The following is a 23,880-nucleotide window of genomic DNA, read 5'->3' on the forward strand; positions in this document are numbered from 1 at the left end:
AACTTTCGTGTTCTATTCCAAGTGATTTCATCACTATAGGCTAACTGACCTGTTTTTTATTGCCACCTATCATCCCTCACTGTCATTATTCAAAAGCAATTGAATAATTTTCAGTTTTCCTGATTGATTATTTAAAAAGTACTCTGCTAGCTAATTTAAAGGTTAATCACAGAATACGTTGAATATAAATCTAAAACTAAAAACTTTGCATTAGAATGCTTTAAGTGACAGATTAACAAGAATATTATTCCATGACTAACATGATTCGCTACAAGTGTACTTTGTTAATAATTAGTCAAGAACATTGAAAAATTTTAAATTATTTTCAAAATTGACAGATAATTGCGGTGTCGCTACACTTCAATAAGTTAAAATGATGAACGCTTAATTTAGAAAAGGTCATACAATTTTTTTTTTGTTACAAGAAAATATTAATGTCTTATTAAGATATATGGTACCTATGATGTTAATAAAAAAAAAATATCGATACAAGATATGTCGATTTAAACTGTAAAAAAAAGTGACTTCCACGTTTCCGCCTTTGAATAATCACGTGCTGTGCTTGATACGAGATATCATTCAAAACTCACTACTCACCTCTACTATCAAGCTTCACTCCACTTGCCAATTCAATCGATCGGTCGCGGACGCGGTATAGTATAGTCGTGTGTTACTGGTGTTGTAGTACCTCTCGGTGGTTTTAACCATGTCTCTTTTCAGAATTTCATCAACGAAAATATTGGAATTGCAGGTAAATATATTTATATAATTACAAATTATTTTGTTAATACACCCAAAAACTAGTATCCTTTCTTTATCTCAAAAGTATTTTGAGTGTTACTTTTATAACCTTCGTAAATACATTTTCGATTCAAAGTTATGTAATGTGAATAAAAGCTATTTTGGGACTAAATGATTTAGTTTTAGTTTTATAAATGTAATAAAAGTTATTTGAAACCGGTGTTATTTACTTCCAGTTCTTTTGTATTTTTTTTGTTTTGGAGATGACCTTCAATTTCTTCGGCGTCGTATCATGCGCTGCTTTACTTATTTAATTCTATTTCGTTTCCTTTACTGTACTGTTTCAACTTGAAATTTAGGACTGCATGGTTTTATATTTTAATTTCTAAGGGTGCTTTTGTTTTATTTGACCATGCTTAGCGTAAGCATGCACCATTACACAGGTTATTTGTACTTTTTATAATAGTGATAATGGAATGGTAACGCCGCCTGCGCTATCGGTATACGCTGGCGAGGCACCAATGAGGGATGAATGATAGGTAATGGTGAAAGCAGGCCCATTATGATGAATTCCACTAGAATTAAACATGATGGTTTCCAAGGGGAACAGTGTGGAAGTCGACCTGATGACCCAGTGCCAGCAATACACCCTGTATTGCTGGCACTGGGTCAGCAAGACCCATTACTAACAATCCCTTTCCCCCGGTTTTATTGTTTTAGGTCTAAATATATATACATATTTCTTTTTTATATGAAAACAAAAGTACATATACTTTGTGCTACCTACCATCTTCATGTGTAATTAAATAATTAAATATGTAATATACATATATATATATATATATATATATATATATATATATATATATATATATATATATATATATATATATATATATATTTAGGCATGTCATTATTAAATGAAACAGTAAAGTAAAAACATTTTCCACCAAGTGCCAACAATCTCCATTATTAACAATATAATAATTTATAATCCAGTGATAGTATTCATAAATGATGGAACCAAATTAAATAAGAAAGTACCAAGAACTGAATAAAGAAAAAGACACCTGCCAATATAAATACTTACAATATTATATTGGATATTAACTTACAATAGTTATTATTCAACAATAAACAGAAATGTTTCATACAATCTTTGTACTCACATGATTAGATTGTAGATATATTCTTATTATTATTTCGTAAAAAAAAAGAGATTTTCCCATAACTATTTTACCTCATGTCCCATGGAGAAAAGTGATTATTTTAATTATTTTTATGCCTAGAATTTTAATCGAAAAACTGACAAAGGTTTATCAAAAAGTCTAATTTTTGGAGACTTTGTTTACTTATATAATATTGAGGTTACAAAACAATGGCCTTGGTCAGTGTAATAATATTCAATTATAGACAAAGAAGTTTTATATATGTTTAATTTATTATTTAAAATACTTATTAAAAACGTTCATTATTATAAAATATGAAGTATGTATATGTTATAAATATAAGTAAGATAACAAATTAAACGACTTTAAAAAACTAATTTATTAAATAAAATGTAGTAACATTGTGAGAAATATTATTGATTTTTTCCATTGAGTTCTTGTATGAGTGACTATCAAATATGTTATTTGTGTGAATCAATACTTTGTTTTCTCTGCCTACTTGATGCTCAATTATTGAAATTTAATAAATTTATTTTTTGAATTATTTTGTTACTGGTGATTGGTGAAAATATATAAAATAAATTTGGGATTTGGGTACGATAACATCTCTCATCTCAACTAGTGTTAATCAAATGTAAAATCAAACCAAATGGGTGCTAATTATTAGGTAAAAGGTTTTTTTGTATGAATTTGATTTTTAATGTGACTAACATTAAAAATCAAACCATTATTAATGAATACTTAGTGTCCTTACACAGAAGATATAGATATAAAAGGAATTGAATAAGTAGACTTCTATTTACTTGTTTTGGGTTTCTTTTGACAAAACTGATGGAAGACAATCTCATCTTATCTCAGTGATTTATAATATGATTGTCCTACCTATATAAAATTATACATGTAAGTAGGATCTATTAACTTGTAAAAGAGTTTTATTAGAGATTTTTATAGTTATTTATAAAAATAATAGAAAATTATAATCCAGCCAAAATTTGTATGTACATGATATTAAAGAAAAGAATAATCTATTGTGTAGATAGTAGGTATACCATATGTGTGTTGACTTTGTATGTATGTGTTCTAGTGGCCTTGCGTGAAATATCTATGCCAATGTTATTCACGGTGGCGCTTGCTTGCGTGACGATAAATTGTTACTTTGAGTCATTTTTGCTCTCGTATCTTCCGTCAACCTAGGGCCATTAGTTGGCTTATTAATTTTAGGTGTCAATATGTCGTACCAGGATCTTACTTTTACTGAATATAACAACAGACGTACATACAACTATATTATATAAAACGGTTTAATTCAAGATCGCACCGGTGGGCTTGTTTTATTTCTTCATCATTCTCCGAATAACTCGTGAAATAATGTAAAAATATGAAAATTACAATCTTTACTCCTGTTCGTTTATTATTATTATTAATCCGTAATTAACATTTTTCATATTATATTATTTTTGGGAAACCACTAAAAGAAAGACGTGCTATTTAATATTTTTTGTGCATAATAAGTATTATACTTAAAACGATATATTCGCAAAACTTTTGTCGATTTTGATGATTGTTATTGCAATTGTTTTATTTGTATTATTGAATAAAAATACTAGAATACTTTTATCACGACTGAATATTTAAATTCTTATTTAAGTATATGTTTAAATAAGTTATATAACTTATTGAAGTATAATATATACCTCGTAAACTAGGGAGTATAAAAATAAAAAAATATATATGTATATTATAATAAAAATATCCTATTTATCAAAACGTGGCAAACGATAATACAATTACAAAATTGTATTTATATTGGTTGAGCAATTTCAGAGATTAGCGTTACGAACATTCTGATACAGGATGTTTATGTTACGAAAAAGATTATTTCTTAAGTAAAACCGTTTATGTCAGAATTAATAGAATGTTTTATAAATGTTTTATAAATGTTTTATTTACATCTTTGTGTTCTATTGAATAGTTTGTTCAGCAGCCGACAGGCATAGGCAGTTTAGTCACGTGCTTATTTCGCGTATTAACGTTTAGTATAAATGTGATAAACCACATATAATTGACTCAGTACTATTCCTACAGTATGTTGAATCAGTTACAAACAGGTGACACCGGCAAATTCTAATAACAACATAATTTGTTAGCCAACTGTCTTTATTATCCTCGTTAATTTCTTGTTGACTCTGTTTTTTGAAAAAGCAGATTTACTACCAATTTAGAATTGTCAAACTCATATGGCAATGCTATTAATGCTGCTTTTGCTATTAGATGATATTGTTATCAGTAGACAAAGTCTCGCAGAAATCTTAGTGATGGTATGCTGTGTGTCCTCTAAGTGCTCTTCGGCTAAAGATAACCAACCACGCAGGTCATTCTCGGGCGCGAATCGGGCACTCGCCCAAATGTCGACATACTTTTTGCGGTATATATATGGTATTGTAATTGCTATTAGTACTATTACTGTGCTATACGATTATTATGAGAATTCGTGTGATGACTGATTAAGCGTTCAATATGTGAATATGTCACCACTACTTTTCATTGTAAAGATATCTCAAAAGGCGAATAAATTAATGAACTATAAAACACTAGTATTAGAAAAAGGAACTCTCGAAACAAAACGTCATATTCAGATGCATGCCTAGCAGGTACAGTAAGCTATACTTAACGGTTCTTTTGTGTTTAGACACGTGCTTAGAAATGGGTGTTAATAGGTTATTATGATATTATATTAAGTATTAAAAGTAGAAGATATATAAAGACGCCATCCATCCGTTCGTTTAATAGAATCAGGATAGTTTACGTAATTTTAACTTTAACAGAATAAACAAGCTACTAAAACTTTTGTCCATGTGTTATCTAGGTTATATTAGGACATTTGCAGTATATATTTAATGATCTAAATACAAATTAGATACGGATGTATTATATGGTTAATCTATCGACTTTGTCTCTATGGTACCTAGATAAGCAATGCATGTTCCGCGTTCAGGGCCGTGTTCGTGTAATAGGGCTTCTAATTGAACTATCAATCGCATAAACGCACTAGAGTTTATGCGACGTCTTAACCTCTTTATAAGCGAGATTCTTTACAATCAATTTAAAAAAACGAGGAGGTTCTCGATTCGGTTATTTTTTTATGTTTGTTCCGCCATTTATAAACTGATTTATAAACTTCTTTTTTTTATCTGAAAGGATTTACTTTCAGATTGGTCCCATAAAAAGTTTATCGAAATCGGTTTAGTACTTTAGTTTTTAAATTGAAATAGCTGGCCATGACGATTAATCTTGATGTTTTTTTTTTTGTGGAATAAATATACGAAATTAAATAATTAATATTGTGAAAATATTCGTGTTTATCGATTACTAATACTTCAAAAGGAAGTTTTCAATTTTAATTTATTATGGCTATATTACGCTATTACGTCACCTATTCTGAACTGATTTTCACAATTATTTTTATAAATCGATAGGGTTTACTCTTGCATTGGCCACATATTTATTTTGCGGCTTCAATCACCAATGAATGTTATATGTGCTGTTTATCGAACTTGAACGGTTTCTTTATTAACGTTAAACTATTATATTGATTAATTGATTGAGATTGTTTTACCTTTTGCAATAAATTTTGTGCTTTGTTTATATTGTATTAAACTTAGATATGATACGTCAAAATCAAAGTTCATAGGAGCTGTCCTTTTGTACAAACAGTACACTTATAAGTAGCTATATCTAGCACGTTTAGAAATATACATTATATATATCTTACAATAAAATTATTGATAAAATGATTTATTGGTAGATAACTAGATGTTCGACGATCGAACACGTGGTAGGTTATGCAGTTCCGGGAGCTCGCGAATTGATTGATTTATCAAGGGTTTTATTTGGCTTGACAACATTGAATCCTAAGAAAGATCTATTTATCGTAACATCGACGTCACATAGTTAGTCAAATTATCATCCTTATCTTATCTTTTGGAATTCTACAATGATATTGATACTGGTATGTCTTTGATACATCTGGAAGTATATAATGTTATCTTCTACATAATATAGTTGTCCATAATTATATAATTCAAGATGTCAAATCTATTACATGGAGCGATGACTTCAAATTTAGTACATATTCGTAAAGTCGATAAATTCTGGTATTTTTTATTAGCAAACATATTACCTTAAATACCTGTAAACTTTGGAATGTACCTACAACTTAACCCATTAATACCTTATTAATGATGACGAATTGCTATGGTTTAAATATGATCTACCATTGTATACTATTTCATTGGTTAGAACTTTGGTTTTTCGGGGAGCAGTGACTTATGTAGGTTATTAAATGATTTTTCTTTTATAGCTTATGGAAACAACTACAATTTATTTACCTATTTCTATTTTCTCCATGTCTGTACAAATAAATGATAATGTTGATTTCAATGCAAATTCTAATAAAATCTTTTAATTCATGAGTTGTTGTCTAGTAAATATAGTTATACGTAGCCAACAATATCCATGAATGGGTTATGATAGGTTAGGTATCATCAATCAACAGTGCTTAGTGATAGCGAAATGGCACTTAATAAATCACGTGACAATTGTGAGTTACACAACTGATATAGGAGGCTATTCCTACATTTGTTATTATAGCAATATTTTTTTGCCTAATTTAACCTTATCCATTCTGCGACATCGTCATGTTGTAGACAGGCGTAAACACGTGAACGGCATTTAATTACATATGAAAACTTAGAAGAATTATACTAGATCTTTACTACATACAGACTTATAAAAATACTATGCAACATAGTATTTTTGATCAAACATTGATCGCTAATAATGTTGCTATACACATAATAAATGGTAGATAAATGGAGGCCAATATGTATTTAAATAAGAACTTGGAAAACTAATCAAGCTGGACGTTACATTACTACTGACTCTTTGAATTGATACAGTCGTCATCGCCATGCCAGTAAATAAAGCGGTAAAGACATAATGTATAAAATAAACTAGTTGCAACATTACATGGATTATAATTGTAGTGAAACAGTGCTCGTTATCATTTATTATCTTAATTGTTACTCTTTCTTAACATATTATGGTGTATTATATTTGATCTACACTTATGGCGACTGCCGAAGGTAGTGTTGTATTTCCTGTTTTTTATACCCATGTTAATTGTGTATGTTTTCTACAGGACACCGTCTAACTTTATGAGTTTATATTTATTTTATTACATATTACGATACCATACTATACTATATAATTAAAACATTTTTACCTAACATTACGTCTTAATTTTACCGTCATATATACTTATATATAAAATCGAGTCGAAATTTGTAGATTTGTTTCGTTTGGATAACATAATATTACAGTATTATTGACAGATTTTTAATTGTAAATTAAAGGACTACACCTTTTGTTGTTTCTTTTTTAATGGGTGATAATGGAGTGGTAGCCTCGCCTGCGCTATCGGTGTACACTGGCGGAGCACTAATGAGAGATGATAGGTGAGGATGAAGCAGGTCAGTTAGCCCATCGTGGCGAATTCAACAAGAATTGTTCAAAATGGTTTCCAGGGAGAACCACGTGGAGGTCTATCTAATAGGGTATATTGCTAGCAATGGGGCTGGCAAACTCCATTGCTAACAATCCCTTTCCTCCCCACCTTTTGCTGTTGCCACTGGTGAAATGTTGTGTTGTACAGTTTATTGTTATTGTTCATTTACTACTGTTTATTATAAAGTCAGCCGATATCAGGTTATGGGGTCAGGTTCGTTTGCCATTCTCATCACCATCTCAGATGATGCTCAGGTTGTATTTACTCTTGGAATTGGGACTTCCTTGATACCTTTCACCATGTTCGGCCCAGTGTTTATTTTTTTTATCAAGTTTTGGGTATCTTAATTCATGCTCAGTAATATAATTCCCGATACATGAAACGAGTAGTAAATAAAATGGAATTCCTGAAAATAGTCTCGTACGCGTGAATCTAGTTAGTTTCCTGAATGGCAAATAACGTGTTCGCATTTTCGCGACATGAGTTTTACGTTGCGTTTACGTGATGCTGGCAAAATCTTATGATTTGTGAAACTGTTCGATTTCCTGAAATTAATGCATGCAGCATTATTATATTAGATTTTACACATGAAGCTGCTGGTGAAATGTAAGTCGTGAAACTAGTTTTATTTTACTAGTTTCGTTAATCGTGATGTAAATTAGACTTAATGTCATTGTCATAATTATTAAAATCTACGTTATTATGTTAAGACCTCAGATGATGATTTGTAGTCGTTAGCAGTATCATTAGCGTGATGATAAATTGTAACAATTGCGCCGTGTAGTTGTGCGTTCAAATGTATTACTATAATCAATAATTTCTAGTGGGGAGGTCCATGATATGACAGGCTAGTTTAAATTTATTTTTCCCAGTGCATTAAAAGCTTGTTTAAAATGATTGACGGCTTTTGATATATCAAAAGTAATAACTATTTCGTTATATATAGAGTTGCAAAAATACATTTTCAATCTCTAGAACTATATTATGTGTACTTTTGGTAGTAATTTACCTATTTTCCTCTATACTGAACTTAGCTTTTATGGCGGTTTAAGGAAAAATTGCAAGTGTTCTTTGAGACGTCAGGGTTTTTACGTAATGACTAGTCTGCCTGACCTTATTTCTTATGACCTCGTTGAGCATGCGCTCTGTTCTCCTTTGGTTGTTATGTTTTGCAGTAAAATTTAATGATTGATAGGAATTCATTATCCTAAGACATGTTTAAAATTAAATAAATTGCGTGTGGTAGCGTATTAAGAACACGTGTCACTACTTCTTGTCATCTTTAGGATGTTCTAAGATAAAACGATAAAAGAAAAGAAAAGAAACTCGAAAGGAATCTATACTGAACCATATAAGTTAGTGGGGTAGTAGTGAGGTATGATAGGTGAGGTTCATCCTCTTCTATCATGCATAAAGGTCAGTTGACTCCTTGGGACAAATTCAAGGGGAACCGCGTGGAATGTTGACCTGATTACTCAAGTTGTTAGATCTCATTACTAATAATCATCGCACCGCTCGCCATCAACAGGGAATTCATACTCGCACGCTTGAACCTAAATGGTCACGTACAGTGTGGCTTCAGAGAAATTTTCTCCCACGAACGCTCAGTCTGTGGAATGAGCTTCCTGCCTATTAAGGTTTCTTCAGGGTCGGCAACGCGCACGTGACACCCCTGGGATTGAAAGTGTCCATACAGTGGCTACAGTGACTGTATGTGCCCATCTGATAGTAAACTATCAGATGAGCTGTATGCTTGTTTGCCACCTTTGTGGTATAAAAAAAAAATCCCTTTTCTTCCTGTAATCGAATTATAACAGATTGTAAGCTCATTTATCTACTTACACGATATTTATTCACGTCTCTTTTATCAGAGCGATGGTTTGATTAAAGATAATATACAACCTGATTGTATCAATGATATATTAATTTAATTCACCTAATTATATAACGGATCCAATTATTTTACATTATTATTATGTTTAAAATTAAGCATAAACTTATACCAAATTTATACTCATCCAATTTCTTGTGGTAATTCCATATTTTATATAATCATAATAACAATAATATCCATTATTAATTTTTAATTTTTACAAAATCACATCTCCCCTCTTAAGGAGAGAAGATGGCAAACTAACCCCTATTATTATTTCAGCCGTTGACTGTCCTCTTCTAGACATAAGTCTTCTCCATAAGGGGAGTTTTGCCAGTAGTTGCCACGCTTGTCAGACAGGTTAGCAACTGCAGTTAACTCCCCATCCTTCGCCCTCCCTTAGTCGCCTTTTACGACAACCACGGGTATGGAAGAAGTGCACTATTCTATGCCGGGGCACACACGACGAGATTCCATATTATAACATAAAGTTATTTGAACAAGAATAATTATCTCTTTATTATGTATTATGTATCTCCCTTAGTTTTTGATTTCAGTAAGAAGGTTATTTATAAAGAATTATTCTAAAATTAACATGTTTAGGAAATATGGATGTTCTAGTGTCTAAGTTCTAATATCTAAATAACCTTAAAAATAAATGGCAGACAAATGTATATAGTCAGATACCGGGATTCACCGTTGTAATAACACGACAGTATCGTAGCGTACATCGTACGTGTGGTGACTTATATAGTATACAACATTGGATGATTGCCAGTGAGAAAGGACATTTATATTGCGAGCGGAATGGAGCCATGAAGTGTCCCCTTGGAAGGTTTTTTGAAGATACATTTGTTATTTAGTATAAAGTTCCGATCGTGACTTTCCAGGTCAAAACAGAGACAAAAATATAACAATTGCATCATCACATTTCGGTTTGTGTCTTAATCATATTTCTTATTATGTTGTTGATATTAATATACTACGCACCTATTTTTGTAAAAAAGTGAATAGGTAGAATGAAGTGTAACAGAATTCGTATTGTTTTGAGGTGTAAACTTTTAGTGATGTATTTTTTTCCCCTATATCATCGAAAAATACGTCTAAACATATTTCAAAAAGATATTCAGTGAGTACACCTCATACAGTTGTTGTGAAGTAATCGAACAGACATATGAAACGTACTGAATAAAAAAAATCTTACAAAAATATTCAGGTTAAAAAAATCTTTTTCCATTAAGTCATAAGATTGGCAAAGTAAACAGATTCTAATTCATACCAAAGTTACCACAGGGAAAAGACTCGAAAACTTTATTAGTATAAAATTATTTTTAACTTTTACTTATCTTTTACTAATCCCATTTTACAATATACGAATTGTAAATAAATAAATAGGTAATTGTATAAACGGCTCGCGAACTTACAAATAATGAACAAAAATAATTGTAATATTATATTCATGTTAGATGTCTTTTGCAACTAAGCCATAAGATTAAATAGACATTTTAAAGTTTAGTAATAAATTGAACAATATTTAGATTACCTATATAAAAGAGAACTGTATAAAGACAGCATTTCTTCTTCTTCTATTAAATGAAGATTTCTAAATCTACTTTATTTTAGAATTCAATCTCTACTTATAAAAAATAAAATGAAACGAATACCTCCACTCATGGAATAGTAATACATTAATAAACTCAACGGTCTGGTTAAAGATGTTTTAGATGTTGAGAATCACCTTGAAATACTGGTTTATTTTTGTTGAATATTTTAAAGCGCTCGTACGCTATTTTATAATAAGCAACATAATCATTGGTCAAAGGTAACGGATATAAACTAAGGCCAAAGTAATGTAATCGTAAGCTTTTTGTCGTGAAAATCACTTAAAAACAATAGAAATGAAACTAGATATTTTAAATTGAATATACGGATTTCAACAACATTTTGTAATATAGTTTTGTAATATTTATATATCGATCGTCCGATACATGAGATACGGCTTTATTTTTGCTTCTTGGAGTTAATTTATGAAAAAATCTTTAGATTGTTATTGTCAATAGTATCGCTTTAGATTTTGACTTAATTAAATTACTGTTGATTAAATATCTGCGAAGCCGAGGGCATAGCCAGTACAGTACATAGGTTCGGGGTTCCGCTAATACGATTTTAAAAATATTTCGGAAATTAAAAATGACAGAATGAAAATAATGATTACATTATTAATTTGAAAAACAAATTAACACTTGTTGTGAATCAACTATATGAATTGACGACAGTTTGTTCGCAGTTATCGACTTCCTATGTGGTAGGTAAATAGCGTATTGTAGCAGTTTTATTATAATTTTCATTATGTATCAAATAAAGAAATATATACGGATATTTTAGTTGTAGTTCTATAGTAATGTACCTGTTTAAAATATCTCATTTTGCGGGGTTTTTTCAGGTCGAAAATATAGCTACATATCTGTTCTTGAAATCGGTTGCTTAGTTTATTTTTTTTTTTTTGTAATATTTGCGACAAAAATGTACAACATAAAAATGTAAAGTTAACGCTTTTTAAACTGACTGTCCCGGTTTTGCACCGATAAATATTTTTTGAGTTTGATCGTTTCGAGCGACGGGAAAATTTCATAGGAATTTATACTGAAGAGTATTTTTCAAAAGACAATAACAATTATTTATTATACGTATTTTTTATTTTTCTAATTACTTTAGGAAGATATATTTGACCCGTCGAGATATTTTATTAATTGAACATTTTTGGCCTTTGTTCTGTATTTAATCATAACCAACGACATTGAAATGTGCGTTATTTGACCGGAATATGATTAAAAGTAAACTTTATGTCAATGACTTAAAGTTTATTTTGAGTACGTCTTAAACAAATCGTAATCGCTATATACCAAGATTCGGGCACTGAAGCTAGCCAAAGCTAATTATAGTAATAAAGTTCAAAGGGTTAATAAAATATGTAAACAATACTATGAGTGTCACGCAAATTTTCGACATCTAGTATAAATAGCTAAATTTTGTAATACAAGTTTAATAGTATTCTTGTATGTTTATTATTATTTTTTGTTTACGTACAGAAAGCATGTCCAACGGCATCGATTCTGCTAAGGGGTCTTAGCGCTGAACAGACTAATCTCAAGAGTGTTTTGCAAGAGAAGATCCCCAGAGAACAAGAGAAGATTAAGGAGTTTCGTAAAAAACATGGAGGTACCAAAGTCGGAGAGGTCACCGTTGACATGGTAAGTCCATTTGTTGGGTGTGCCCAAATCGAAATAATTATTCATAGAATAATTTTGTTTTAACAAACAAATTAATCATTAGAGTGTTTTCTTTATGAATTCATCATCTTATTGACAGTTGTATTTAAAGAGGGTTCTTTTTCTTGATTCATATTTTTTTTTTATTTGCAATAACGTGCGCCATGTTTTATATTCCACCTATTCTTTTTTTAACTTTGCCAACGCTACCGCGTGCATTCAACATGGGTCATTGAACCTCTGGAATGTTATGTATCTGCTACGGATCATCACCAATTGTTTTTAAGTTTAATATCTATATCATGTATATTATATTAAGTTTGAAATAATTTTGTTTCTCAACGTGTTTTGCGACATGATTTTTATTTAATATCCATATATTTTTATATATAAGTACTCGTAACTTTCTGTAACAATTGTAATTAATTAAGCAATGTATCAGTAGGTATACTGATAAAAAGGTTGTATATTTGTTAATATATTATTGCATGTCTAATTACATATTTCCTTCTACTATTTTTGAATATAGGAGTATTTGATTAAAACAACTTCATTCGCAGTAAAAAAAGTAATTAATGAGATAAGTGCAAGAGTAAAATCGGAATAACCAATAATAAATAAAATAAATAAAAAATAATAATAAGGAAATAATTAATAAATAATAGTAGAAAGATAAATGTCTTTCTATTGCATCTTTAATGTATAGTTGGAACTGAATGAAATTTGACAATATTATGGGGTCAAAAACAATTGAGAATTGGAAATATTACTATTTCCTTAGCTTAGCTTATTACCCTTTAAAGTATCTTGAAACGATGAAATTAAAACGAATATTAAACGATTTATTGTTTGCTGTTAGATGTACGGCGGTATGCGAGGCATCAAAGGCCTGGTATGGGAAACCTCTGTGCTAGATCCAGACGAAGGTATCCGGTTCCGTGGGCTCTCCATTCCTGAATGCCAACAACAATTGCCTAAAGCTAAGGGAGGGGAGGAACCCCTTCCTGAGGGTCTGTTCTGGCTCCTTGTCACAGGAGAAATACCCACCGAAGCCCAAGTTCAAGCTATTTCTAAAGAATGGGCTCAAAGGTAAGTTGAAACTGTCAAACATATTTAGCAGTAAAATATAATGAATGCCCTTAATCATAAAAACCTTTCGTAGCTATTGAGGGTTGTGTCTTTTTATTTTCAGTTAATATTATTAAGAGAAAGTAATAAAACACATCAATTATAAGTTTGTATAGTTCGTTTTTATGAATAAGGGAATAAATGGATGAAGTTAAGTAGTAACTATCGTTATGTAAATATTTTATGTGAAGTTTTAATAATAAATTAATCGAAGTCTTCTCGACCTTCGTACGAGAATTTTTTAATGGATGAGGATAGTAATCCCGCCTACGCTAAGGTCAGCGTATAGCTTGGTGGTGCACCAGTGAGGTGAGGTGATAAGTGAGAATAAAAGGGAAGGTCAAATAGCCCATAGTGATGAATACACCTGGAATTCAGCACGATAGTTTCCAGGGGGACCACAGGGAGGTCGACCTGATAGAGTATTATGTTAACAATGTGAAAGGTAGTCCGCATTACTAACAATTCCCCCTCTAGTACGAGGATTTGGGTAATATAAAGAAATTTTTTGACTATAGTCGAAGATGGCGCTTTAGTAGTCAGAGGCTCTATCTATCTTGGCTATATATTGGTTATCTAGTTACCCATATTTGAATTCAAATGGCAGGAGTCTCGCCATTTTAAAGGTTTAATTTGGATTTAAAATGAACCAATTTTACTATCACCGGATAGTTAATCGTCATAAGAGATTGAATTAATGCGGTTTTTATGCTGCTCATATTTAAATTTATGAATATTTAAACTTTATGTGTTGCGGTCATAGGTCAATTAATAAATGAGGAAACAAAATGTATAGGAAATTTTCATTAACTGAATTTTAATTTGCTACTTCTTTAAAATTTGCATCATATATCTGAACCAACATTGCGTTCAACAATAGGTGCATCAATGAATGCTGTTAGAATTATAAAAAAAATAAAATTTTTAATTTCTTTTTGTGAGTAAATCGTTATCGTTATCAAAGTTTAGAATTTTGAGTTACGTGGAATCACCAAGAACTTTACCTAAAGTGGAAAATAACCAAGTGAAGATAAGGTGACATTATTGCCACATATAGATAACATTGTATTGTTTTAGAATTGCAATTCTTATTTCTGAAAACTTGTAACGGTCTTCACTGTAATCTATTTTTATGCTAGAAAAGTTAAGAAATCAATGGCAGCATTGTTTTTTCATAATAGGTTTTTTAACGCAAGATAAAGAATGAAAGAATTATAGACATATTGCACAATAAAAACTTTTTTATTTTTGTTATTTGCTCGTTTTATGCGCTATTTGGATAAAAATATAAAAGCTACCAAGATTGTTTATTAAATTTGACGAGTATACAAAAATACATTATATATATATACAGATATTGCCATTGGCTAATTTAGCTGAATTGTCTCTTTTGGGCTTACTATTGTGAGCATATTATTAAATAGAAATTATATAACAAAATCCTTACACTGTGCCATAAGCTGACTAGTAGATATGCATGTAATCGAAATTATTTAGTCGTTTGTTGTTATTAATTATTAATGTAATGTAAATTTGGCTACGCAGGGCTGAGTTACCAGCGCATGTAGTAACCATGTTGAACAATATGCCAAGCAAATTACACCCCATGTCTCAATTCTCTGCTGCCGTCACTGCCTTAAATAGCGAATCCACATTCGCAAAGGCCTATTCCGAAGGAGTCCACAAATCTAAATATTGGGAGGTAAGAGTCTTCATATATTTTGTTTTTATTATTATTACTTTACCCCTGTGTGCAGATCAAGCACAAAATAAATTATTCTGAACGTTCAATAGTGTAGATATAAACTTTCTATGACCTAATATACTATATCGACTGTACAGTTATTCTTCGCCATTGATGGATCATGGTCTGTCGATATAATCAGGATCCAGAGTTTGATATTTGTACGATTCTTGATGAAACTAAACTTTATTTTTAGCTAAATTGTATCGATTATCGTGTCCATCGAGTGATGAACAATTGCAAGAATATTTTATTATTTACGAACACAAGCAATCATTTAAAGATCGATAACGGTCGCTCGTGTTAGTAGTCCCTGTACTTCCTGACCTTTGGTATCAAAACAGGATATGATTTTTAAACATTTGTTTTTGTTATCAGTACGTTTACGAAGACTCCATGAACTTAATCGCAAAGCTGCCAGTAATCGCAGCTACCATCTACCGCAACACCTACCGCGACGGCAAGGGAATTGGCGCAATTGACGACAACAAGGATTGGTCTGCCAACTACTGCACTATGCTGGGTTTCGATGATCCCAAGTTCACCGAACTTATGCGCCTCTACCTCACGATTCACAGGTATTAACTTTGCCCTTTCAATTATTCAAATTAAGCGAAATAATCACCAACTACTCTACATGTAGTTATCATTACAGTGACCGCACCGCAGCAAAATACTCAAATAAGTACCGATATATTTAGGTATTGTTTAGATGTTTAGCCTACTAGTATATTTATCATCTCTTGAGTAAATTTCCAAAATTCCTTTATCAATTGGTGGAAAAATTCAAGTTTGTAGACTTTATGGTTCTGATAAGATTTCTCTAATTAGACTGAGCATTATTTCGCTTTTATATATATAAAGTTTCAATTGTTATTCAGTAAATCATGAGACAAAAATAGTTATACACAATTTACGTGTTACCGAGTATTTAATTATTGCCGAGTATTGTAATATGATTTACATATATGTATACTTATTTGAAGTTTCTTTCCTCTGTTATTATGTTGTGTAGCAAGTAGTTATTGTCTACCATAATTGTTTTTTTCCCATTTGCTTTACATACTGTACACACAGCGAATGATATACAATATGAGCGTTAAATTTGCAGTATGCGAATTTTGCATGCGACTGCCTTATCTCTTTTAGTACACCATTTACTTACACAATTGATCGTGCATGTGGTGTCAAGAGCGTATCAAATGAATGTCAGCAGATACCGTCGATGAGAGCTACTTTAGCCGTGCAGACAGTACATCCGTTCATTTTAGAAAGACTGTTTACATAACATTAAGTTTCCATTATACACTTGTTGACATTATAACGAAAGAATGCTCTACAATGCCCGTCTATTAGTTTTCTCAGTTTTTGTAAAATTTTAAGCTTTTGTTTCATTACATCATTGAAAATATTCTAAATATTACGTAAGCATCTTTGAAATACATTATTTGTTTGCAATTTGTTTAGCGGAATAATGTGTTAATTTTTTAAAGAAGTCTGTAGTCATTGTCATATTTTTTTATGTCAATAACAGATTTTTTTGAATAGTTGAGTACATTAGTATTCAGTTCATTGATCTAAATCACAAGAATGGCCTTAATTTGAAACCCGGCCACCTTAAAAATATCGAATCGATACCGATAGCTAATCACCATTACCCATTAATATAATTTACATGTCCCAGTTTATTTAAATACTAGTAAATACGCGTACATGTATTAATTTATTATACAAATTATAAAAACTTAGGTGTCGTACAATTCATAAGAATGTTTAATAAGAATAATGCTGTTGGACATTGAGAAGTTATTAATTTAATAAAATTGCAAATACTAATTTTAGTGATACTGCTAATTAATATTACATGCTACGCGATGATGTTATGATATCAATCATTATCATTCATTTTAATTTTTTTATCAATTTACGCATACTAAAAGCTAATAAACTGACAGTGTAAGACCCTGAAGAAGATGGCTGACCGGAGAAAAATGTATTACTAAAAATAGATACTTGCATTTGACTTGGCACATTTCTCTTCGTGTCTGTATACACATGTGCATGCACGACTTTATGACGAAGTAGTATATTTTTTACTCTGAACAGATTTATTGCGATCCCAATTTCTTATAAAATATTAGAACATGTTAAATTTATAATAAAACGATTTATTTATGGATAGTTTTCTGACTTGGCTCAATTTTTACATAACAATAATTTCAGATAGCGATTATAGGTTTGAAGATTGGACTTTAGAGCCCAATTTTCAACTCTCTCAACTATAGAACATATGTATAAATATTTTAAGTTGCATCTGTGTTCCTATTATCTAAATTACAGCAACTCGATCTTGATATAGGATTATGATTAATATTTAGATAGATTTATATACCTGATACGTTTGATTTTTGTTATAAAACCGTTTTATGTGATAACAAAATTTACCCACGTAATTTGATATTATGTTATATATGTATTACACAGTACTGTAATAAGATAACTTTCAATGTCACAATGTTTACGTTTCCGCCTCGTTTAGTTACATTTTGTATTTAAATACGCTAGCGGTATTTATTTTTAATTTTATTTACTAATAATTATTGTTTATTGTTTATTTGACGACTGAACTCAACAATTAATAGTATTTCATCAGATCGTGATTATCGCAAACCTATACAGATGCATTGTACGTATAAGGAAAAATCTAAGGATGAAAGAATTTATTTGAAATAGAATTATGACAAAAATATATTACTTTGTCGTTTTTTAGTTATTTATCATACTGATTTATAACGACAACGCAATAACGCTCCATTACTAGCCATGGCTCTTCATATAAGAGGAAATATATCCTTTTAGATAGGCTACAACCTACTATTATCACTATGGCAGTTTTGTTAAGGACAACAATTTATTTATAGTATTTAATATTTGTTTGCGAATTAGCTTATTACAGCTGTTTACTTGTATTGTGCTCTCAGCGACATCGTATATACAAACTAAGCGTATAGTTATGCGAAATTTCTATTTATATAACTTATAGATGTACTTTGAACTTATTATTTTAAATTAAAGTTTTAACTGATAGAGAAAACTGCTAGTGTTAAAACCCCTATATTTATATGACCCATAAAATGAAAATAAATAATAGCTAAGCGTATATTTTACTACAAATGTATCTAAATAACTGCTATAACAATACTGTCCGTATTTTGTTTAGTGACCACGAGGGCGGCAATGTATCGGCTCACACGACGCATTTGGTGGGCTCAGCTCTCAGCGATCCCTACCTTTCCTTTGCCGCAGGTCTGAACGGCCTTGCTGGACCCCTGCACGGCCTGGCCAACCAGGAGGTAAGTGAAAATCGCTACTCTTTACTAATATTGTTCAGAAATTGTGAACCGTTTTAAGTAAATGCATTAAATTTTTAAGTATAGATATTTAAATTTCCCCCTGCAGGGCTTGGCTAACCAGGTAGTAAATGAAAAATTAACGCTACTCTTTGCTAATGTTATTTGGAAACTCAGAAACTTTTTAAATAAATGCATAAAATTTTAAGTATATATTTAAATTGCATTTAAAGTTTTTAATTTAAAATATAACGCTATTAAATAATTCAGACGTAATATTACTCTTTACAAACTATTATTAAATTATGATACGGATATCTTGCAGACGTAGATAATGGCGCACTATCAAAGTATTATAATTAATGTGAACATCAATTTCCAATAATAAAATTATCAATAGCAATTAACAATTCATTATTGCTAGAATTTTTCCGTAATACTAATTATCGACTTTGCTACATAATCCTTTTATGTAATACAGAAATGTTATATAATTTTAGACATAAAAAAATTGGTCGATTTCAATACTTCCATACTATGTAGTACTTTTTTAAAAAAAAAAAATATCTTTTCTAAAGAACTTAACTATTAGTTGTCACTTAATGTGTCTAATTTATTCTATTAAACGATTGGCCGATTGGCCTATGAATTCTCATGCAAAGAACTGGGGCCACTAATCAATATCCAAGTATTAACGTAATCGAATGTTAATTGGTGCATTATACCTTAATTTTATACATTTGGCGTTTCTACTATTTTGGAACTATTGAATTATAGAGTTAGATTATTATTAATACTCTAGACCCGGAAACATCTGTATATTTTATTAATTCTTCTAGATAGATAAGGCTTTTTTAGTTTTTTTTTTTAGTGTGGACAAGCAATGCTTGCTTAATGCAATAATTAAATCCTCAGAAGTAAGGAAGTCGTCCAAATAAAATTTTGAGTTTTCTACAAATATGGTGGTGTATTAATTATAATAATTATTCACTGACATGTTTATTTTGCTTGATATTTGTGCTGAAACAAATTGAAATCGATATTACAGGAAAGAATAATTTTTATGGTCGAATACTATAGCGCTATTCGTTTTGACTACATAAGGTAAAGTTTAATATTACTACGTGAAAGAGGAATTATTTCACTACAATAATACCTTATGAAATAAAGTTAACAAATAAACGTGATAAGAATTCTTGCCTAAGAGGCATCTATGTATGTGACGTAACGTATCATGTATATAGTTATATAACTTTAATATTTTTTTAGGTACTCGTCTGGTTGGAAAAGTTACGCAAACAGGTTGGTGATAACTTCACGGAAGATCAATTGAAGGAATTTATCTGGAAGACTCTGAAATCTGGTCAAGTCGTTCCCGGATATGGACACGCTGTGCTCAGAAAGACTGACCCCAGGTACAATATATCTTGGAAAATATTTGGAAATACATGGCATTTAAAGTTAAACATAATAACATTATTTCATGAGAATTCTTCATTCTATTATATTTAATTAGTTATAGTTATGGTTTTAAATTCAGACATTGGCTAATAATTTTTTAGTAGTTATATAAAAACGTGATTTAAATTTTTTTTTAATATGATAATAACTACGATAGGTAAAATATCTCGGATAAATTATTATATTAAAATACTAATCAAAGCGAGGTACGTTACGCTTGTGTAGTGTATTTAATTAAACGAATTAATGAAAAATTTTATTATTCTACTTAAAGAATAATACAGATTACGTAAATTAACAATATGTGCACAAAAAATAAATATATGTAGAAAAATAAATATATTAAATAAGGATATGGAGCATAATTTTTCACTTGATTCTATCTCAGAAGTCAGAGGTATGTCAATACCTCTGACAACTTACTTGTTTACACATATTTTCATTAACTACTAACTACTTTATAGTTTAATATTTCCTGAGGAAATAAATATAATTATAATTTCACAGATATACCTGCCAACGGGAGTTCGCTCTCAAGCATCTGCCAAACGACCCGCTGTTCAAGTTGGTCGCAGCTGTGTACAAAGTAGTGCCTCCGATCCTAACTGAGTTAGGCAAAGTTAAGAACCCATGGCCAAATGTGGACTCCCACTCTGGTGTCCTATTACAGGTATGTTATTATTATTACATCACATGTTATTGTCATATTTGAGTCTGTCAAATACTAAAAAAGTAAGCATCAGGGGTACAATATTTATATGTTTGGTAATAGTTAGTGTAACCTCTATATTTTAGAAATAACTACCTAAATATTAACTCGCATATGACACAATTTTATTTGTTATATTTTTTGTATAGGGCATTGTATTATATGATACTAGAAATGTGCAGAGTTGACTTTTTTGGTATTTTGAAGCTGAGGATTCTTACAAGTACTCGATTATGGGTATTCAAATACTTTATCGGACTCAGTACTTTTACAGTTGATTTCTGAAATTTCATTTTATGAAGATAATAATGTTTATGTATTATATGTGCATTCGCATATGTATTGTGTATTGCCTTAATGTGTTACTATAATTGTCATATACTTTTCACCACATCTGCCTTTCATACGCGTTCTGTTTTTACCTAATGGTTAGCTAGTAGAGAATGCCATAGAGCATTAAGCTCGCCATTTGTACAAAGTTTTATTGTGGAATAAATAAATAAATAATAAGTACTCAGTAATTTAAAAATTTATTTCTTACTCTGTCACCCAAAAACTACGGAACAGATTTGAATGAATTTTGGTACATAGATAGGTTATTTGTTAAACATTATACTTACCGCTAAAAAGTCATACACAATGTATTCTCAGATATGACTTTGCAAATAGCTGAAAGCTTCACTCATATCTTGAGGTGGACAAAGTTGTCAGACTATAGAAAAAGTCTCCATGTTCCATTAGAAGTGCTGACAGTTTATCAATTACAGAAGTATAAAATGTAGCAGTATAATTAGCGTAAAACTTGTTAGACCTCTACTAATATTAAAAATATTAAAGTAAGTTTGTTTGATACATCCTAGCGCCGTGACAACTTTGATAATCACATATTATATGAGATGGAGATGGACATAGGTTTCATTTTATTCTGATCAGTGAATAATCTAATCAGTGATAAAAGTTTGAATGTTTCTTTAATTATGTCTGTGTATTTTTTGTACAGTATTACGGTCTGAAGGAGATGAACTATTACACGGTGATGTTCGGCGTGTCGCGCGCGCTCGGAGTGCTCGCCCAGCTCATCTGGTCTCGCGCGCTCGGCCTCCCCATCGAGCGACCCAAGTCGCTCAGTACCGAGCTCCTCATAAAACAGGTCGGCAAGTAACCGCCTATAATGTAGCAACAATTCGTTAGGCTCCGAGTTTGGTGACGTGTAGTGCCCTCGACTGATTTGATACAGTTCGATTCACACAATACACAAATAGTCAATTTTATTTAATTTTATATTTAAAATAAAATATATTGTAAGCGTAAATTTTGATGTAACGAAATGGAATTTTTATAAAATGTTATACCGTTTCAGTAGTCGTAAGCGTAATATTGCTTTGTATTATGTTTAAATATTACTATCATCTTTATTGTACTTCTTAATAATTATGTACTTATTCCTATGTGATAATATTATGTATATTTTGTAAATTTTGTACTATATTTAATTGGATTGTAATTTTTTTTATGTAAATCTTTAAATTATATAAATTGACTAGTGTAGTAGTGTGATTCAACTGGTTCCGTATCTTCTGTCGTATGTAAACGAACTAACAGTGATATGAATTATTGGGTCATTAGATCACTATTGTTGTAGGGTATTTAGATATAGTTAAATAGAATACTGTATGCAGTGCATTACCTTAGAAAATATTACAGAAAAAATTTGCAAGGGACCCATTATTCATAAATACGTTCATTTTACTTTATGTGGAATAATAATTGTAACAATAAATAGACCCAGTTGCGAATGTATGGTCTATATTAGGTACTTAGAGAGGTGTGATTTGTTTTCTTTAGAAAACAAATTTATATCTTACTTCGCTATACTTTCCTTAGCAGCTCTTCTTTCTCATTTCTGTTATTTAATTGTCTTGAATCATGTTTAGCTATACTGTAATGTAATTATTTGTTACCAAAGTATTTATATATTATGTTGTATATAAAGATACAAAATCATTATTTTTAATTAATGAATGAGTCGCTGTATTGATAGCCATATCATTTTCAGTTTTAAAATTGTGAAAATATTCTATTGCAAATTATGATTTCGATCAGTAATTCAGTTTTTTTTGATGTGGCTATTATGGTATTATTATCATTAATCTTAATTCACTTGTTGTCATTGATATTTATTGCAACATTTCATAGTAGTTTGACAGTATGTGTGAATTTGCTGTGGTGTGGACATTGGTTTAACAAGTGATGGTGCCTCGTCTTCAATCGGCGCGATTCAATAATTCAATTCGACAATACTAAAAATAAATTGGTATGGTGTATAGTTTGCTTTTATTTTAAAATGCCCTTTATTGCGATAACGATAAAATAGTTACCCTATATCTCCGGATTATAGCGATAGACATACTGCATCGAGTACGTCGATTTAATTGCTTTCATGTTATACAAGCACAAACTTCAGTCGTAGCGATTATAGTAGATAGATATTGTTTATAGATTAAGATAATTCGAGACAATTCAATGGAAGTTCAATGCAAAACGACATACAAAAACACAATTAATAAATTTTCATGTCAGCCGCGCAGTGCGACAGGGTAAATGGGAAGTTTACCCTCTCGCATCACTTCCCTTGCTAATGCAGTATTGATAGATTAGCGACGAGGCAAGCTTTGCAAAGCACGATCAGTATCGAAACACTCGCAAAATCGCTGACACAATAAATAACGATTTTGGTCAACAAAAAACAATTTCCATTTTTAATGAAATTAGAATGAGACTATGTTGAAAAGGCTACGAATCTTAAGTCAGTAAATCTATTTAAGTATATAGGTATGTTGTAATGAAATTGTGTTGTGTAGTTAGAAAAT

General features: G+C 30.7%; 1 protein-coding gene across 1 annotated transcript; it reads left to right on the forward strand.

Annotated features, from left to right (window-relative positions):
• Nucleotides 1-590: 590 nt before the first annotated feature.
• Nucleotides 591-23,334, forward strand: LOC113521176 (probable citrate synthase 2, mitochondrial). Its single transcript, XM_026906623.3, has 9 exons — nt 591-751; nt 12,439-12,600; nt 13,478-13,707; nt 15,292-15,448; nt 15,869-16,068; nt 18,711-18,843; nt 20,110-20,255; nt 20,809-20,971; nt 22,011-23,334. Exons 1-9 carry the CDS (start codon nt 707-709, stop codon nt 22,170-22,172), a joined length of 1,398 nt encoding a protein of 465 aa, XP_026762424.1. The 5' UTR covers nt 591-706; the 3' UTR covers nt 22,173-23,334.
• The last annotated feature ends 546 nt before the right edge of the window (nt 23,335-23,880 follow it).

The sequence above is a fragment of the Galleria mellonella genome, unplaced genomic scaffold, assembly GCF_026898425.1.
Source record: "Galleria mellonella isolate WM207_F2 unplaced genomic scaffold, CSIRO_AGI_GalMel_v1 utg33, whole genome shotgun sequence".
Classification (NCBI taxonomy): domain Eukaryota; kingdom Metazoa; phylum Arthropoda; class Insecta; order Lepidoptera; family Pyralidae; genus Galleria; species Galleria mellonella.

What these genes read in the sequence shown, in the direction of transcription:
- LOC113521176 (XM_026906623.3), top strand. Translation starts at nt 707, where the DNA reads ATGTCTCTTTTCAGAATTTCATCAACGAAAATATTGGAATTGCAG. An exon ending in CGAAAATATTGGAATTGCAG is followed by an intron (nt 752 to 12,438) that starts GTAAATATATTT and finishes GTTTACGTACAG; the next exon opens with AAAGCATGTCCAACGGCATC. An exon ending in ACGGCCTGGCCAACCAGGAG is followed by an intron (nt 18,844 to 20,109) that starts GTAAGTGAAAAT and finishes ATATTTTTTTAG; the next exon opens with GTACTCGTCTGGTTGGAAAA.